The 21,008-nt window shown below is 39.0% G+C and overlaps 1 protein-coding gene across 3 annotated transcripts in view; it reads left to right on the top strand.

Moving 5' to 3' along the window:
* Positions 1–637: 637 nt before the first annotated feature.
* The window catches only part of PCSK5 (proprotein convertase subtilisin/kexin type 5), a 327,761-nt gene continuing 307,390 nt past the window's right edge, over positions 638–21,008 (top strand). The window contains exon 1 of one of the 3 annotated variants that reach the window (XM_075211001.1): positions 638–1,298. In XM_075211001.1, coding sequence (XP_075067102.1) covers positions 1,119–1,298 — 180 coding nt within the window. In that variant the 5' untranslated portion in view covers positions 638–1,118. The remainder of the gene's footprint in view (positions 1,299–21,008) is intronic. The other 2 variants (XM_075211000.1, XM_075210998.1) reach the window with 2 other exon arrangements.

Genomic DNA, 21,008 nt, shown 5'->3' on the forward strand with positions numbered 1-21,008 from the left:
TTCTCCAACTAACAATCTCCCTACAATTGTTTTCCCCCACTGTTTGTAAATCTTTTAAAATGGATATTTGTGTCTTCATGTCATGTATTATATTTGTTAACAGGTTGTTAAATTGTTGCATGGCATGTATGGCAACAACCCCGTGCACTATATATTTCAAAATATAAAAAACTACTGATACTATCTAGACTTTAAGTGGTTTAAAAATACAAATAAAGTCAATAACTCTCAATGAAAAACATATTTCACTAAAATAGTAGATTGCAAATGGTTTTCTGCAGGATGTGAAAAAGCATTTGTGTCAATAGATAATTGATGGATTGCACATCTTTACGCTGCGATTTGAAGTTGAAACAGAAAAACAGCTACATTATAGAGCTAGGTATGATTTATCCTGAAAATATCTATTGAAGCTGAAAGCTTTTAACAGCCTGATGATTGCAGAGTTTATGTTGTTGATGGTACCCCGAGCCTCTGAGGTGCCACCCACACTGTCTCCTCTTGTACCTCACATTGAGCTGCTAGATAGGTGAGGGCATCTCTCTGCTCTGTGTGTGTGAATAGCAGGAGGAGGGAATAGGATAGTGGAAGGAGTAGGAGGGACAATGAGCTTCCAGCCTCCGCCTCTCGCTTACATCTGGGTACTGTTGGTTTCGGACTGGAGGAGAGCAGAAGGGGGGCAGTCATTTATGCAGAGGGAGAGGGAGAAAGAGAGATCTGCCTTTTTCACTCACACTCCACATTCATATACTAAGACACAGTCTAAGGGAAAAACACAGAGAGGTAAAAGGACCGTGTAAGGACAGTGAATTGTCAGCACTTTCACCCTGTCATAGTGTATCCCAAACAAATCCCAGGACTGAAGAGGAGGATCAGAAGAAAGAGGACATCCAGATTAGCACTTGGCAACAGGAGACTAGAGTCAAAGTGCAGGGTAATCCCTAAGTGAGATCACAAAGAGGGGGGTCATAGAAGTCCCTTATCCAGCTCCTGAGAAAAGTGTTAGTAGTTGCTTGGCTTCTATTGCACAGTTGTGGAGTGTGTCCTCACCTGTCTGAGTTTCTTCTCCCCTCTTCGAGGAGCAGGGGACCTTGTTTCAAGGGACAGCAGGGCATATCATGGCTTTTAAGTTACTGTCTGCCGGGTCTCTGCTCTTCGTCCTGACTGTGCTGCTGGGAATTCTTTTACCTACATGCAGGGCTCGCATATACACCAACCACTGGGCTGTGAGGATATCAGGGGGAGCCCAAGAAGCGGACAGGATAGCTAGAAAATACGGATACATCAACATGGGAAAGGTAAATTACTCCCCATCCTGGGGGTGAAGTGTTTAAATTTCATATGCAATGTACTGTGTCAAAGAATAGGAATTGGGACGTAGCCCATGCAGTTGCATGCTTTTAACTTTTCTTCACTTATCACCTCTGTGTGAAGCTGACTTGAAGCAAAGTATAAGTGTATTTGGGAGCTTTACGCTTATCACATTTTTCTTCCAGTAAAATAAGAGTCACTAGTCAAGTAAAGCACACTGCAACAGTTTGATTAGGTTCATTACCATGACTTGGGTAGGATTAGCCTCTGCTTGTACTGTGAATTAAAAGGCAGATTTCACATGAGTGAGCTGTAAAACCCACAAGTTACAGATAAGCCACTGAGTTTCTGATGACAAATGGATCTTGTTGTCAATAACATCAGATGTTAACATTGCTTGGGCACAACTATTCCTGCTTGTCTGCAAATTTGTATAGAGCAGTTGTAGGCAACTTGTGGTTCTCCAGTTGCTGTTGATTTACAGTGTGTCACTCTGGGACCTGTAGTTCCACAGCAGCTGGGAAGCCACAGGTTACCAGCTTCTGCTAAGGAGCAATACACACGCTGATAAAATAAATGCTGCTAAGAATTGAAATGACACCTAACCCCTTGTCACCTAACCCCAGTACAACACAGATAATTAATAATTCATAGTATCAGGAACTAATTGTTTCCAGAAAGCATGGATCTCTCTGAGGTGTAAGAAGAATAAACCCTTAGTATGAGCATAAGCATTATAGTGAGAGGTATTTACCATATCCTTGTCTCCTGAGGATAGGAAAGTCTGTTTGACTGACAACGGAGCATAGATTGTGGGCAGTACATTCTAATCTGCTGCTGGGGATTCTGGTTGTGAATAGGTTAAGTATTGCTCTTTTGCATAGCTATAGTGTCCGGCAAGTTGTGATGTATCACTATCTCATCCAATCATCTCTTGAAATGCCTAAATCATTTTGCTACACATCTAGTGTAGCCATTAACATGCAATATTAACTCTTTGCCAATACACAATTACGCTGACGTTGTGTTATGTATGCAAGAGAAATAAATATGTCTAAAAAGAACACATTCTGCCACAAAATGAATAGTATCTGTGTGAATATAATGATGACAAACATGCACTTACAACACAGCAGATTCCAGGAAAACTAGTGTATTGGCTCCGAGCTCTCGTGAGCAGCTGCAGGTGGTGACAGCTCCCTGATCCTATCTTTTCTCAAAACTTGTGGAAGGTTTCCACGTTTTATGTATTCAACCTTCATACATTTCCCACTGAACTAATTGGGGTATATTCATTGTGAACACTTGGAAATAAAATTCTTGCTTCTTTTGGTGTCCTGCATACTACTGAGAACTATGTATGTCCAAAATTGTATTCAGCACATGAGAGATTCCTTTGGTATGTAGGGACTTCATCTAAGTTTGCTTAGCCTCAGAACATGCAGTGAGAGAAGCAGTGTGGACTTTGATACCTCTGTGATAAAAGCTAACCCTGTCAGTCTATAACACCAAGGGGGAAGGGTGGGAGTATGGAGGTCAGCTATCAGGGGGTAAACAAGTTAATTTGCAGGACACTACATGCAAAACTAACAATTCAGATCAGGACACATTTAACACATTTACCCTTGAAAATCCTCAGTAATAAATTATGTAAATGACCATTCCAAATACAATCTGAGTGAACTGAACATTGAGAAACAATAATATTTTCAATACTTTCATCCCACAAAAATCACAGTATCCATATATACAGATAATATATACTGCACATAATGATATTGTGCATGTCCTAATCATTGCTGCGTAAAACATATAATATAATATGCTTCTAGGTGTATGGGGGATGGTGAGGAACCCTATCCAGCACAATAATTATTCTGTCCCAGATTCCAGTAGCATTTTTGTGCATATTCAAATTTCTGTTAAATAACTTCAGTGCAATTGACCTCCTCTGAGGTTACAGATAGCATCAAATGAAATACATCAACCTGGATATCTAGTTTACTATTTTATTCAATAATATGGAACCAAGCATTATTTGTTCTAATAGCAGTGTTTTGAAATTAAAGATGTGTGTCAAATTACTCTAATTTATAAAAGCATTATTAACTTAATTAAATTAATCCAGAACTCCCAAGACTTCTGGATCTTCAGCCACCTTCAAAGTACCCATCTAGGAAAGATGAATTGTGCCAGGTTTACAGTTACATTATTAAGGAAGCCTGCAGAAATCAGTTTGATTTACACATGTTTGTACTGTCTCTCCATGCATCCAATACATTTTAGAAAAGTTTACTAGGTCCCCCTATAGCTTTTTTTCCTCTATATCTTCCTCTGCACTGTTTTACTTAAATGTGCATTGCAGTTGATTGTGTATATATCTTTTCTTCTTAATTTTTTTTGTCTCGGATACTGGGACAACTTTGAAATCAGTTACATATCTAAGGCTGCCAGTAAAATATGTTTTTAATAATCAATACAAAGCCCAGAGCACCTTTTGTTCCACTAATGATGTAAGTGTTCTATGAGGCAAGTACTTCCTCTCCAACATTCCAGTCATGATGCATCCCTCATTATAACCTCAATCAGTCTCTGTGTTCTGTGGGCCATATTATTAGAAGAGTCAGCCACAAGATCCTTCACAGTTTGGGAGGCCCATGTACACTAATGGGCGAAAAAAAACGTTTGTATTTCCAAACTTCAGGTCACTGTTCCAGGAATAGGCAATTACTGACACTTGTTCCAGAAATACAAGAGTAACAGCAGACAGACATGTTGAGCTTTGATTAAAGAAATTATGACCAGTATGGTTTTGATTAGTGTTCCTTTAGCATGATTGACATGTATGTAGAAATGCCCTTTTAGCAAAACATCTTGTAATCAATAAGTGCTTGCGAATAAAAATGTGATACAGACAAGTAACATTGTCACTTATTTTACTGTATGCTTGCACTGAGAATGTTTGATTCATGCTAGTAGCTGACGCTTGTCACATTGGCCACACTGGATAATGTTTGGTCAGCGTTCACAAAATTTCAGTATAGGAGGTGATGTAGTAGACCAGTGTTGGCTAACCTGTGACACTCCAGGTGTTGTGAAACTACAAGTCGCAGCATGCTTTGCCAATATATATCAGCTTATTGCTGGTAGGGTATGCTGGGACTTGTAGTTTCACAACACCTTGAGTGTCACAGGTTAGCCAACACTGTAGTAAACTGTGTAGGGCCCACCACTAAGCACAGTTATAATTGTCTAGAGGAGTTGAAAATGATGTTTCATATGGCATGCACGTTACATGTAGACATATACTTAGTTAATGGTTCTGAAACGTTTAACAGAAATAAAGTCACATCTGCCATGTTTTCTTTGCCCGAAGTAGTGTTCTTGGTTTTGCAAAGTTTGTAAATGTCCTGCATTTTTATTATACAGGTATGCAGTCGGCACAAGACATGTCTGAATAGAAAATGATTAGGCCATAGCATAAAGCCTAGGTTTCTTGTGGTGCAGTAATCTCTGTGCATGTTGGGATGTGTTAGCTGCTTTTTAACATACAGATAATATCACACTACATTGCCTGGCTCGACAGCTTTGCTGTTTGAATCTCAAATAAAAAAGAGATGTCTGAAGACAAAATGTGTTTCAAAGGAGGGACCTGTTTGATAATGTTCTAAGCTTTCACATGTCATATAGTGAAATACAATGATACTGAAATAAGATGTATGAATATTGCTGAATATTTAAAAGATAGGTTGTTTCTGTGTCAATGTCAAACTCTGCTTACTTTTTTTTTGCCTCTTATTTGCCAAAATTAAATTCTTCTTAAAAATAATTTGCATTTAAATTCCTCACATGGGGACCACAATTGTGAAAGCAATGCCACAATGTGTTAGCTAGATTAGAACTTTGGTGATAGTATCAAATGCTATAAGCTATGGCATAATGTTAGAAGCCCTAATCGTACACTGCAAATAATATGAACCCTCTCGGGGAAAATGTGATAATATTGCAGATTGGTCCACATGCTTTCAGGAATAGCTGTATTAATGTAGGATGCATTTTAAGGACTCCCAAGATCTTTAGGTTGTAGAAATGTATCATGCTACAGAGCTGGTCCTATTGTGCACGTGTTGCAAGTGATAGTATGTGCTTCGCATGTCCACACTTACAGACTTTAAAAAAGGAAACGTGTGACCAATGGTGTAGTTTTATAAATCTCATTACACCAACATGGGCCTTGATTGTTTAGTTGTTCCTTCTATTTGTTAGTCAGTGCTCACCTTTGTAAGATAAGGGAACATTCCTGGTCTTACACATTCACGTGTATACAGCTCAGTCAAACACTTATATTTCCCCCCTGCATAACCCTAGTGTTTATAAAGATACAATCATTTAATAAAACCTCTTTGATTTTGGCTGTAATGTATTGTCAACACAGAGTTAGGTTACGGCATGGCCGTGACCTTGTGAAAAAACATAGAAACTTGTAAAATAAAAGCATAGAAAAGCATGATTAGGAAAATTGTCTATTTCCAACATAAGATATCAATATAGTTGGCGCTTAAGTTTTATTTATGGGAGTAAAAAGCACTGGTGATTAGTGTAGGATTAAAATTCGGAAATGTAGCACTGTAAAGACAAACGCTACTAGGTACTTCTTTTACTATAGTATTACCACTAATGTAACATTTCTTCTTGTAGAACCACCCACGTAAAGACTTTTCATGTTACTGGTAGGGATAAGTACTTGCTAAAGCACAAAGGGAGAACTCAGTGGCAGCGATTTATGGCGTGGGCAGCTGGATTATGGGTGGGTAAGATGGTGCATGTGCTGTCTATTCTGGGGCCCCAAGAAGTGGTTGTAGCGGAGCCCAACATCCCACTGAGTGGTGCTGGATGCCTGCAATAGCCTAGTTATTTTTCACTCTTGGTGGTTGTAATCATTACCCCCAACAATGGCCTTATCTCTGTGGAGCTTGTATGATCTCCCCGTGTTTGCATTGGTTTCCTTCGGGTGCTCCAGTTTCCTCCCACACTCAAAAAACATACTAGTAGGTTAATTAGCTGCTATCAAAAATAACCCTAGTCTCTCTCTGTCTGTCTGTCTGTGTGTAAGTTAGGGAATTTGGACTGTAAACCCCAATGGGGCAGGGACTGATGTGAGTGAGTTCTCTGGTACAGCACTGCGGAATTAGTGGTGCTATATAAATAGCTGATGATGATGAACCAACGCATGCAACACAATGTCAGGGAACCTATGAAAATCAATAAGTTTGTTGATAGTTTAGACCTACTACCACTTGTAACTTGAGAAGAAATGCTGTAAGGTGAGGGCTTCTGTTATAAGAAATTTTAGTTAGGTCTGCGGGAATTCTATAGTAAAAGTTAGATAATAGTACATTTAGTTTTTACATTTCTCATTTTATTATTATTCGACTATATACAAACACCAAAACAGGGCCTGATTTAGAGTTGATTGCAATAACGTGTCTGCACACTTACATTTGCACAGTTGTATTTCGATTTACACGTATATTAAGATACATACATCTTAAAATCTAGTGTATACATGTATCTGCAACAAAGATATACAGCTCATAATAAAAAAAATAATAAAAAAATTACACCTATGGACATGCAAAAGTTACGCCTCCTAAGTAGCGTATCTGAACATGTTAAAATAAACGCATCTCTAAGGTTCATGTTTAACGTGGTTAATTTGTGCTATTGTAACTGTGCTAACATGTACGTTAACCACTCTGAAAGGTCTATTCAAGCGGAAACGGCTGCAAGTATAAAAGTTAATTTTCATATATGAGCTCAAGTTGTGCACATGTGCAGTTAGACATGAGGTGCATTTTTATACAACACAAACGGACTTGTGTGCACCTCTGAGTCGGGCCCATATGGTGTAGTGCTGTACAGTAGGGAGAAAAAGAAAATGTAATAAGTGAAAACAGAAATGAGAAGTCCCTGATTGCAAATGTTTTTACAGTATGTACTGTGTGGTTCAGGATGAAGTTATATTATGGAAACTTAGGGGTGGAGTGCCCTTGGAATGGTTTGTGAAGCGCTAAGACACTCCGCAGATATGTATCTCCGCTCAGTTTTCCTTGCACCCCATAGAGATGTGCAGGAAAATGAGTAAAGATTCTTACCGTAATAAACAGTAAGGAATGTCTGGCGACACAGCGCCAAGAGTGGAATCCCCCTATTAGCTCTTTCTCATGGACGCTTCAGCCTTAAGAACTCATACAAACACTGCCACCACAATTTTGAAATTCTGCACGTTGCTGTCACAGAGTATCAGTGCTCATGACAGCTTGTGTTCTTAAGGCTAAATTATGAGGGCACACAAGCCAACCTTCTTACCTTAGCTTAAATGGAAACTAAGTCCTGTGATGATATAGCGAAAAAATATATTGACAAATCCACTCAATTAAATATGCTATAGAAAGGTAAATATGTGTGCCACATTCTATTGAATTAAGAAGATGGTTAAAAAGGATATTGCAAGCCAACAAGCCAGGATAGGTGGGATAGCTGTTGGGTTTCTGTGTGCTGTTTTTAGTTAGGGAGTAAAATGTGTTTTTGTTTTATACAAATAGAATTGTTGCATGAAAGAGACACCTAGAAGGCTGTATGCTCTGAGGTGGTGATTCTAGAAATATGTTTTAGGCTTTCTTCCAACACTAAAAGGAGAAAATCATTGTGATAGAATATATAAAACAGAAGGTTACATCTGATATTCAGGTCAAGCTGTAACTCAGAAATTTGACATTTTTAGTATTCAGGCATTTGGGAATGAAAGCATCTTTCTAAGCTATTGGAGGCTACTTGGGAAAGTGGACAATGGGTCTAAAACATAGTTTTTTATGCTATACTGTTCATTAAAGCAGCTATGGTTGCTTTATAAAAAGACAATGACAAGAAACATGATTCATACCGACACACTGCAATCTCTAAGATATAAAATTTAGAACAGATGTATGGTTCTGATATACGATGCCAGTTGCTCACTGGCACTAAAGTTGTGAGAGGAATGTAGTCACAAATGGGTGCTAGCAACTGCCAGTATTGATAAATGTCTCTATAAATCATCATATGAGAAATTGTGTTGCTACCAATTCGGTTGATGTGTCAACCTCATGTAGTGCCAGTGTCAGGTTGGCATTTTGTGCGCAGTTCTCCAAATCTTGAAAATGTTAAAGTTTTTATGGTTTCGTTTTGTTTTTGATAATAATTGCATTTTTAAATATGACTGGGTAGAGAAGGATCAGTGTTTCAGTAGAACCCACTTTTGGAGTGTGGTGCACACTCATGCCTTGTAGTGTATTTTATTTCTTAGCTCCACTTCTGTTTTGACTGTGGCACAGATGTTAGCACTGCTGCCTCACAGCGCTGGGTTATGAGTTAATTTCCAACCAGAATTTGTATGTTCCCCTCGTGTTTGCATGGGCTTTCTCCCAGAGTCCAAAAAACATACTGGTAAGTTAATTGACTCCTAGGGGTAAATTTATCAAGCTGCGAGTTTGCAGCAGGTTGCCTATAGCAACAAATCAGATTCTAGCTATCATTTTGTAGAATGTACTAAATAAATGATAACAAGAAACTGGTTGCTATAGGCAACATCTCCACTTTTCAAACCTGCCGGAAACTTGATAAATTTACCGCCTAGAGTGTGACTGTATGTGTGTGGTAGGGAATTTAGATTGCAAGTTCCAATGGGGCAGGGACTGATGTGTATAACTACACATCTTCTGTGCATAATATTATTGGTTCTACAGAAATAAACAATAATTTTAATATTACCTAGTTAGTAGACAAAAACTGTAAAGATGGTTTAATGATAAACTATTTGGTTTGCCCACAGTTGTACTTTGGGCAAACCGAACTGAAAGACCTCTGGGGCCACAGTGTTTCCTGGCAGCTGATGCCACACAGGCCAATGCTATTATTAGGTTATAGCCCTGATAAAAAAATCACTCTTGGTGGTTTGAAAAAGTGGAGATGCTGCCTATAGCATCCAATCAGATTCTAGCTGTCATTTTGTAGAATGTACTAAATAAATGAAAGCTAGAATCTGATTGGTTGCTGTAGGCAACATCTCCACTTTTCCAAACCCACAGTTTAGTTAATCTAGCCCTTGGTGTGGCTGGATATTACTTAGACCAGGCACTCGTTTTGTGCTGTACACAGGGATTTCAAAGGAACCGATTTCAAATGGCTGCTGATTGAAATTGTAACATATGTGAACAACTTAACCTGTACTCTTTACTACCACTTAATTGTGCTCTTATACTTGTGATACTTTTAGCAGATGAGGGCTTTGTGTTGGATCAAAAGTTATACAGTATGTCTTTCATGTGCTAGGAAACATGACTAAGCAGTCAGCCTACAGTCATGTTAACCTGAATGCTAGCGTGTGCAGCCTAGTGCCAACACGGCACCATTAAACATTTCCAAACAACCCTCTTAGACTTTAGCCTGGTTCAAAGTCTATAAACAGTCTTGTAAGTACATAACATCATATAATTCCTATGCAGGGTCTGCTTATCATTAGGACTCTCATTAGGGATGACTAGATCTTTGTATATTGCTTACTGGATAACAAGATTACTTACAGCTAAAAACATGTGTGCTGAGATTACCTTATCTGACAGTAAAGGCAAATCAAGACTTGTGTGGTTTCCAAGAGGAGAGGAATAGGACTGTGCTCTGGGACATTCACGTCAGGGTTACTACCTCCTCTTTACCATACATTAAAAGCACTAAAAACAGATTAACTGTAAGGAAGTCAGAGGCAAAGCTAGATATTTTGTTAATGAAAAGATAAGATATAATATAGGTGCGTGTAGGAAAAAAATATGTTCAGTTTCCAAAGAATCCTGTCTGCATGAATATACATGTTAAAATTGCTTGGGCTTGAAATTTTGCATCTGAGACACTTGTAAACCATATCAAGCAGTATTTGAATTGCCCGGTGGGAGATATCTGGATTTAATAAAATAGATATACCTTTTGTTGTTGTTCACTGTTACTGTTATAGCAATGGTGAGTGAAATGCAGATGTACACACACACACAGCTGAAATGTCAATCACATTTTGTGTTTTAATTCTCTAACCATGTACTAAATATGCTAAATTAATTATATGATAATGGTGTTACCTTATTCCTTACTAATTCAGTAAAATTTTAATTCAAATTATGTTTAACAGGCAGAAGGAGCCACTAAATATATATTCTCACCAACATTTATTTATATACCGCCAGCATATTCCATAGCGCTTTAGAATTGGGAACAGGCACAGTAAGAAAACTATACTGGGCAAGACAGACAGACAGAGAAGTAAGAGGGCCCTGCTTGAAAGCTTCCAATCTTTAGGACGATAGGAGTTTGATGCATAAGGTGAAGTGCTGCATATTGCATATTGGTCGTCCACCCAGATTGCAAAGGTAAAAAGTGCTTAGTGAGCTATATCATCACCATTTATTTATATAGCGCCACTGATTCTGCAGCGCTGTACAGAGAACTCACTCACATCAGTCCTTGCCCCATTGGGGCTTACAGTCTAAATTTCCTACAACACACACACAGATGGACACACAGACTAGGGACAATTTTGTTAGCAGCCAATTAACCTACCAGTATGGAGTGTGGGAGGAAACCAGAGCACCCGGAGGAAACCCAGACAGACACGGGGAGAACATACAAACTCCTCACAGATAAGGCCGTGGTCATGACCCCAGTGCTGTAAGGCAGAAGTGCTATCCACTTAGCCACCATTCACGCAACAATGCTGTTCACAGGGTTGTTGAATATATATAGCACATGTTGAGAAACTGTGTGCTAGCCTATTATTTCACAAAGAGAGGTGCTCATTAAACTAAAGTAAAGAATAAGGGGTCTCTGTATCAATGTGAAGTAAGCCCTTTCTCCAGTGAAAATGGATGTTTTTTTGCCAGATTTAGGATTTCTCAAAATATATCAAGGGGCTATGGCCGGCGGTAGCCCCCTCCACCAAACGGTTTTCCCAGGACCATTTTCAATAAGGATGGCTGTTGCCATATCAGGAGAGTACACAGGAAAAATAATAGGATATCATACATACCTTCCCCTGCATTCGCCAGACCCTACCTCTCACAGCTGCAGAAAATGCTTTATTAGTGCAATAAAATTCTTCTTTTTTAACACGCTTATTTATTTATTTATTTCACTTTTCATTCAAAGTGGACCTGGATGCCCATGTCCAGGCTCCCAGTTCCACTGTGCATGTGTGAACCAGCACTGTCGTGTTACACATGCGCATAGGGAACCAGTCTGGCTAGCAAAGCAGTAAGAGTACTCTTGTCGCCAGTATGGGAGGAGTGCTGATTACTGCCCTATAGAGTACATTTTTGGACACCAACCTATACATTCAAGAATCTGCCCATAAGTGGAGATTCTACAAAGTTATATGTTTTATTGAGATTTATGTCATGTTATAAGATTGTTATTTCACCGTACTGCAAAGTATGGTGTCCTTATACCTACTCACCTTAGAAGGTGTCAATGCAGCTCAATGACAGTCGCTTTATAAGTACAATGCTCCCACTATATACCATCATTTTATAGCGAGATTCTGGCTTACCCCCAGTTTTTAAATAAAAGTGCATAAAAATAAATTAATTTAATTATATGTTGCCCTTTCTATAACACCACCCTTGCCATAACACCAGTTTTGGTTTGTGTTGTAAGCTGGCTGTACAACGAAGGAACACTAATATTTACATGCATGACAGCACTTTTATATGACAATTAAATATCAATAAGGGTGTTAATTTTAAATATAAGGATTATTTCTGCTGTGATGTACACTGTTGTGCTGATACCCTGTGTGCAGCTCTTTATTACATATGCTTTCCTGTGATGTGTTTTATTTTTTAATATTTGATGCTTCACTGTAGGATTTTTCCCATTGTATACTGATCCCATACACGGTTTAGTGATGTTCTGTGCCAATGCAATTGCCCATATTTTTAATTGAATTGGGATTAAATATTGAAGCAATGACATTACTTAACCAACTCATATTTGCCAACTTTGCAATTCTCCCCTCCGGTGGGGAGAAAGTGCAGGGGGCGTGGTGCCGCCGCTTGCATAATTTTGGCCCCTCACCTTATGACACAGTCACATCTGCGTCATTGCGCCACGGGGAGCACCTTTGTGTCAGTGAAGCTCCAGTCCTGCCCACTAGGAAGTGAGTGGGATCTGGGAGAAAGGACTGCCTTCCCGGGGATCCAGGAGAACTACCCGGAATTCGTGTGCCCCACAGACATACCGGGAGAGCAATAGGCAAGCAATGAAACAACTATACTGAAATTGTCATTTAGCACTTAACTGAAATAGAACTAGCAGCTATCAAAATATATATCTTGCTAAGGGGCAGATTCAATTCCTCTTTTTGTTCTTTAGGGACGCGCATTATTACCATTAATATGGTAAATTTTAACATGGATTTTTGTTTGCGGCTCATATAGCTGTGAGCAAAAATCAGTGCTGAAATTACCGTACTAATAATACGCATCTATTACCATAGTAACGGTAACAGTGCGCAGGAATTGAATTCCCCTCTATATATCGGTTATTACCTAGAATTAGAGCATTAAAATCTTTTTCTGTATTTGCCACATCCATATAGCTTCTTCACCTGTGGCACTCTTAGTTAAAGCAACGTATTATATGATCTTTTTCAAGAAGGACTGCAGAACATTTCACGGCCAATCACTTCTATCAGGTGTGAATCCTGCTATGTCACTATTTCCCCACTTACATTGTACACCCATCACTTATTTAGGTATGTTCATTACCTTCTTTGATGTGCAGACCAAGTTTAACCCACATGAGGGTCGAAAACAATGACCTTATTTTATAACTGGAGGTAATTTCACCTACCCCCATATTATACAAACACTTTATTATTAACTTTCTCAGCAACAGCTCATGCTGTACCCTGGGGTTGTTGACTGACTCATCACAGTTCCAGACTATTTCATGATATTCACACATTCGGCAGATTGCTTACTATACAAATGGTGTCCCAGTTCTTAATGGTGAATCACATGTACCATATATTATAAATACATGTTAAATGGCTTTGTCCTGTTGTAAAATGAGTGTCATCATCAAGTGTATGTGTAGAAAGCCTGGAGGGAAAAAAATAAAATCAATCACTCAGGCCGCCAGTGGGACAGACCTTAATCTGCCAATATGGAGAATATGTTTACTGCCCATTCAGGTTTATAATAACATTCTTCCTTTTTTTTTTTTTTTTTTTTAAATCATGGGGCTACTTGTTTCTCCCCATTGTCCACCATCATGTGTCACAACCTTCTGTCCTCTCGTTCCCCTGTTTTTGAGGCTGCAGAAAATGTTTTTTCTCTCTCACCAAAAAGATAATATTTCTGACTGACATAATACTTTTAAGTAGTTACATGGCCGATTGTTGTGCAGTAGTCATAGGATTTACTCCACAAATTCAAGCCACCCCAGTGAAAATATTTAATCCTATATTGTTATTATAGCCAATTAAATATAACCACATTTTTACAAATAAAAGGACTGTGATTATTTAACTCCTAATTTAAAATATATTAGCTTCAAATTTTCCCTGTATTCAGTCGTGCTGCATAAAAACGTATATGCAGATCATTTAAACAAGTCTACCGTGCTACTTAGTGTAATTTAATTCATTCATAGCTGCAGTTAGTCTATTGCTCTGTTTGAAGCAACGTGGAAGGTTAACAACTAGATTCTGGTTGGTACCTGTCTTCTTGTCCAGTGATTCAATAGAAGAAAGACTAATAACAGATTATGTTGTAGTCCTCCCATATTGGTATGCTATGTATGGGCCAGCACAAGGGGGATTGTAGGTACCGTTAATACCTTCCACAAGATTGGCTATGTTCAATATGAATAAAAGGCTGTTGTACTACCATTGCTAGCACTACAAACACCCTTTCACTGACTTTTTCTTGTTTGGCAGTGATTTGTAGGCTTATCCAGATAAAGATTGTTATATGCTTTTTTTTAAAATTATTATTAATAATAATAATAATAATAATAATAATAATAATATTGTCTTGCAACTACATAGGATAACCCCCCTATCAAAATTGTGTGCTTGCAACTCTCTCGCTCAGCCATCACCTGTATGTGTGGGGTCAAAATGACCAAATGATTGATCTGTTAAATCTATCCAGTTTAGCCATCATTCTGTGGTCAAAGTGACTAAGATCCAATCTTTTGGTGGTCAAGATAAATGACAATATACAGTATGCCCGTGTGACACATTTAAAATGCATTGGGGACGTTTCTGTCAATCTCTTTCAACATACATACAAACATATACGTATGATTGAAGACCATATACACTGGATACAGACATTTTGGTGTTTAAAAGAACTAAAAAAATATATAATTTTGTACCATAAGGATATTGTTAATACAGAGTACAAACCCATACCCTGTACATAAAGCGCTCATTTCACAAACTTTTATTTGGTTGTGGTAACCAAAGTTATAGCTGCACAGAAACATTTGCATCATCACCTCCCTCAGCTGAACATATGAAAAATAATGGGGTGACCATGCTACCTACACACTAGTGTTACAAATGTGTTATTTAACGTATGTAGCGCAAGTACAAACGCATATAAACTATATTGCCTATATGTAAGCAATTAATATGAGCCTTAGATGTGCTTTATATGTATTAAGTTGCATGTACAAGTGCACTCAATCTGTTGTTTTTTTAAACATGCATCTATGACAAAGCAGGAATTAAGAACTGCAGTGTAATTTTAAGTCAAGTGCACATAATTCCGCAAAGTCTAAATTTAGAAAAATCATTTTTATTTTCACATCTGTATACACGCGCTCACCTTGCCTCTAAAAAGTTTTTGCAATGTATGTAACAGTAAACATAAATATGAGTGTTTGCAAAACTAGTGTTGACAATTTATTAATGCTCAGATGATTAAAAGTAAATACAATTTAATTAATAATATCTGCTAATATGTCACATCCTATCTGCTTTTCTAGGTATTACCTGCACAATAAAGTAAATTTTTGATTAGAGGTTGATGGAACAAAAAACAATAAAACATACTGTTAGTAGTATAAACATCTCATTGTACCATAATCTGAACTTACAGTCATTAATATATTCTGTTACAAGAGACATTTTATATTAGGGTACAGCTACCATACTGCCTCAAATAGCTCAGTGTTTGGGCCAGAGCCATCAAGTAAACCAATCAAAATACAATTATGACCAGTTGTAACTTTTGTCTGGTTGGAGACATGAACAAAGTGTGCTTGTGTGTGCATTCATTGCCAAACTACTGCCCCATGAGTTTCAGTTATTGGATCTGATCTCTTAACTCTTGTATCAGTACAATTTGTGTGATTCACCAAACCAGAACATGTATGGCCAGCTTAAGATTGAATTCACCAACAAGTGTCTGAATGAGCATGTGATGTTTTCAGTGAAGGCTTGATTTATAACCAAACCTCTAAAGTCCTGTACGCAAGAATACTCAAACATTTTAGCCCTGTACATTTCCTCGGTGACCTACTGTAAACTGGTGAAAAATTAATTTGACCCTGGAACCCAATTTTATAGTTGAGTATTTTCAAAGTTCCTACAACTCTGAGATGCAGATGCTTCATTCTGTAGAGCCAGGTCTCACTTTTTCTGGTTACTTCTGAATAGAAGATTGGTGGCTGTACTAAAAATGGTTCCAGTCACTTGCGGAATACATTAGTCTATGACAGTGTGTCTCAACTCCAGTCCTCAGGACCCACTAACAGTGCAGGATTGCCAGGTGACCAGTGAAATAATTATACCACCTGCTACACTGTGTCAGTCAGTAATGAATACACCTGTGCTCCAGCAAGGAGATCTGGAAAACATGTACTGCTAGGGGGTCCTGAGGACTGGAGTTGAGAAACACTGGTCTATGATTTTGCAAAAGCTTTTCACACTGTGGATCACACTATATTGTTGAGCAAACTTCAGTTTTTCAGGTGTGCAAATTGTGTTTGCTTCTATTTATCAGGAAGATCCCAGTTTGCGTCACTCTCTGGCTCCGGCTGTAGTCATGTAGATGTTGCTGGTGGAATCCCTCAAGACTCTGTTCTGGGTCCATTTCTGTTTTCCATATTTATAAATGGCCCACCAGCAGTATATAAGCCAGCTTCTACCCATATATATGTGGATGATACTAGCTTGTATGCTCGTAAGTCAAACTTGTCCGACCTTTACAAATGTGCTGCAATCTTCTTTCTCCCTGGTGGGACATTGGATAATTCAGAATAGACTGTTTTTCATCACTGATAAAACAATATGCTTGCTAGTTCGGACAAAGTTTAAACATGCAATGTACATTACACCCAATCTACTGATTAGAGCAAACACCCACTTATCAGTGTACAAATATAAATTACTGTATATATGACTTGACGTCCAACACTGGGCTTCCTTTATAAAACCTCCTTGTCTAAGATCTACATCCTTGTACAAAACCTCTGCAATTCAACATATAAGCATGTTTGTAATTGTAATGCTTAATGCTTTTTGTCTGTAGTTTGGCCACAGCAGTGTATGTTGTGTTGAAAATGAGAGGTGACTCTCAATGTATTTCTTCCCAGTAAAATATATTATAAATAAGTAAATATCAATTTAAGGCACATTTTCTACCTTAAAAAAAACAGTCAGACACTCTCAACAGGGAATCTGGAAAGCTTGAGTAGAATCATTTTAACACTTGGAGCTGATGTAAAGTTTATTTAATCTTCATAATTTGAAAAACATATGGCACTGTCAGAAATATACAAGACCACAATAGATACTTTCAAAATAAATGCACACTTCAAACTAGAGCAAGGGTTGAAGCCATTGTATTATTTATTGGTAGCTATAGCAATACATTCATTCTGTTAACGATGATCTTAATTGAAACTGATATAATTATACACAGAGTTTATATTGAACTCATTTTCTTGATGGCAGGTTTTAGAAACATTGTTTATTGTTCATGTGTTGTTAATTCATTGTCTCTCAAAGGGGTCTCAGAAGGCTGATAATGTGGTGTTAATTACTAATACATTGACACATAGTAGTAAAGGAAGAATCAGGAGTAAGGATAGTTTATAAACTACACCGGATGCACTGTATTAAAGAGCAACACAAAGATGCTACAAGATGTTGTATGATTTGTGCATTCTATGTGGTAATTGTGGATGCTAATTTATGCACTGTAAATCACATGCTTTGAAATGGTAACTGGTGTGATATGAGATGTGAAGAAGGATTTGTGAAATTCTGTGGTTTGTGAAATGGCAACTGTGGCATCCTGTTGGCTGTGAAGTGGTAACTGTGCCACAGAATGGTATCAGAAACAGTAACTTGCATTGGGTGGTGGCATGTGGTGCAGTTTGTGCATTCTATAGGCTGTAAGGTGGTTACTGACATGCTGTGGAACAGGAAGTGGCCACTGAGGTGTGACCGGAGATATGAAGTGGTTACTGTAGCATGCTCTGAGATTTGATTTGGTAATTGTTTCTTACTATGTAATCTGAAGTTGTAACAGTGCCAGGCTGTGGGCTGTGAAATGGGATCGGTGACATGCTGTGGACTGTTAGTTGTAATCTGAAGTATCATTATATGGCAGCAATGCCAAGTATCATTATATGGCAGCAATGCCATCCCATTGGCTCTGAAGTAGTAACTGTTGCATGCTGTGAACTGTGAATGTTGTGGGTTGTAAAGTGGAAACTGAGATAGTGATATGCTGTGGACTGTGAGTGAGAAATGGGTATAATTACAGGTTTCAAATGGCAACAATGGCATGCTGTTGGCTCTAAAGTATTTAACATGATTTGGGCTGTGAAGTAATAACTGCATTATTATTATACTTGTGGGGGCCTATTTATCAAATGATGTCATTTCATTTTTGCTAGAGGTAGGGCTTGTCATCTCACCCTACATATGAAAGGGGTAACCACCATTGTATTGGGAAGCTTACTTAGGCTGGGTACACACTACAGTGCTTTCAGCTAACCATCAGGCCAATCACCCGATAAACGATCGTTCAGCCCGATATCGCATTAGTGTGTGCAGTTAGAAGATGAACGAGTCATTTCAAAGCACCGACCATCGTTTGCTTTGATTGTTCAACAGAACTATAAATCTCATTCAGCTATGGAACGACATCCTTCCAATTCTGCAGTGTGTATCACTCACGACCATCAGTGTAGCCATATCTCCATAGAGTTTACAGAGTCATGTTCTTTGCAGCCGATGGTTATGAGAGTTGAACATCACAGATCTGAATGTAAATGTTTTAAAACATGTATAGTGTGTATTCATGAATAGGCATGCTGATCGGGACTTTTTTTTCTGTCGTTAGTAAAATCGTTTTAGATAACACAAGGGTCAGAAACTTCCGCAGTGTGTACCCAGCCTTAACAAGTACTGTGCCAGCACAGTGACGATACAAAATCATACTTATAGCCGCGCCTGTGAAATGGTAACTGGGCAAGCTAAGAGATATGAACACATAATAATTGTTGCTTATTTTTGAAAAACATACTTTTATCAAAATAAAAAAATATATAGTAACATAGTTGATGAGGTTGAAAACAGACTAAGAGGCAAGTTCATCCTATTTTTGATCTCCTGCGATCCCTTTATTATATTTGAAATTGATCCAGTTGAAGCAACCGCCAATCTGTTTCAATCGGGTAAAATTCCTCTTGGCCAAATATTGCAGTCCTATTTCTCCCTGGATCCACTACTATCCTTCATTTTAATTAAAGGTCGTATCCCTGGATACCCTTTTCCGCTAAAAATTTGTCTAACCCTTTTTTAAACATATCAATTGAATCTGCTATCACAACCTTCCCTGGCAGTGAATTCCATATCTTGACTGCCCTTACTGTAAGAACCCCTTCCTTTGCTGGTTGTGAAATTTCCTCTCCTCTAACTTTAGGGGGTGACCGCGTGTCATATGTATAGTCCTTGGGGTAAAAAGTTCCCATGAAAGTTCTCTCCATTGACCCTTAATATATTTGTACATAGTAATCATATCTCCTCTTAGTCGCCTTTTTTGTAAAGTAAACATGCATAATGTAGCTAACCTTTTCTCATATGAAAAACCATGCTCTCAAACTCATGCAAAAACACATATTTTGTGTCTTATTTTCTAAAATTGCCTACGAGTTATCCTTTACCACACAAGGCAAAAACAGTCATCTTCTGATCAGATGTTTTAACATGCCAGGCAATGATCTGATCAGTATTGATCAGTCCCTAGGTTCCCAAACTGTGCGCCGTGGCTCCCAGGGGTGCCGTGGTGCGGTCACAGGGGTGCTGTGGACAGGAAGAGGGGAAAAAAAAACCCAAAAAAACAACTTACCAATCCGGCGGCGCCCGGGACCCAACATCCTCCTCCCTCCTCGCTTCTCACTGAATGTCGGGCATGACGTCATCAAGCCCGACATTCAGTGACAAGCGGCAGGAGAGAGGAGGATGCTGGGTCCCGGGCGCCGCCGGGTTAGTAAGTTTTTTTTGTATGTTTTTTTTTCTTTCTTCCTGGCCATGGCGGAATGCAGAGGGGGCAGAGAGGGCAGAGCGAAGATGCAGAGGTGGCAGAGCAGAGGGGCAGAGAGGGCAGAGCAAGGATGCAGAGGGAGCATAGCGAGGATGCAGAGGGGGCACAGCAAGGATGCAGAGGGTGCAGAAAGGGAGCAGAGAGGGCAGAGTGAGCATGCAGAGGGGGCAGAGCGAAGATGCAGAGGGGGCAGAGAGAAGATCCAGAGAGGGCAGAGCAAAGGGGCAGAGAGGGCAGAGCGAGGATGCAGAGGGGGCACAGCGAGGATGCAGAGGGGGGACAGTGAGGATGCAGAGAGGGAAAGAGCGTGGATGCAGAAGGGGCAGAGCGAGGATGCAGAGGGGGCAGAAAGGATGCAGAGGGGGCGGGGAGCGTGGATGCAAGGGGCACAGAGTGTGTGGATGCAGGGGGCACAGAGTGTGTGGATGCAGGGGGGCACAGAGCGTGGAGATGATGCAGGGGGCACAAAATGTGGATGCAGGGGGAGGCAAAGAGTGTGTGGAGATGAAGGAGGGCACAGAGTGTGTGGAGATGAACGAGGGCACAGAGTGTGTGAAGATGATGCAGAGGCACAGAGTGTGTGGATGATGATGCAGGGGCACAGAGTGTGTGGATGATGATGCAGGGGCACAGAGTGTGTGGATGATGATGCAGGGGCACAGAGTGTGTGGATGAAGGGGGCACAGAGTGAGTTAGTTGCAAATTATTCTTTGACAGAAATATAATTGAAAAAAATATATAAAAATATTCTTTTCCCTTGGATTTATGTGTATTATTTTTGCATACAACTAAATAAGTATTTCTGTCCTGACCTAAAAACTTATTACGTTTTTTGACCCAGCTACTTATAAAAAATGACTGCTCTGTAATTATTTTGGAGAGGTGCCTTGAAGAAATTATGGAGACTCTAAGGGTGCCGCAAACTGTAAAAGTTTGGGAACCACTGGATCAGACTGTTATTGATCTTCATGCATGACATTTTTATCATAAAAATGGATGGCATATGGAAACTGTAAACAATTCTTTTAAATAATCAAACTA

Source organism: Mixophyes fleayi, chromosome 1 (genome assembly GCF_038048845.1).
Source record: "Mixophyes fleayi isolate aMixFle1 chromosome 1, aMixFle1.hap1, whole genome shotgun sequence".
NCBI classification, from domain to species: domain Eukaryota; kingdom Metazoa; phylum Chordata; class Amphibia; order Anura; family Limnodynastidae; genus Mixophyes; species Mixophyes fleayi.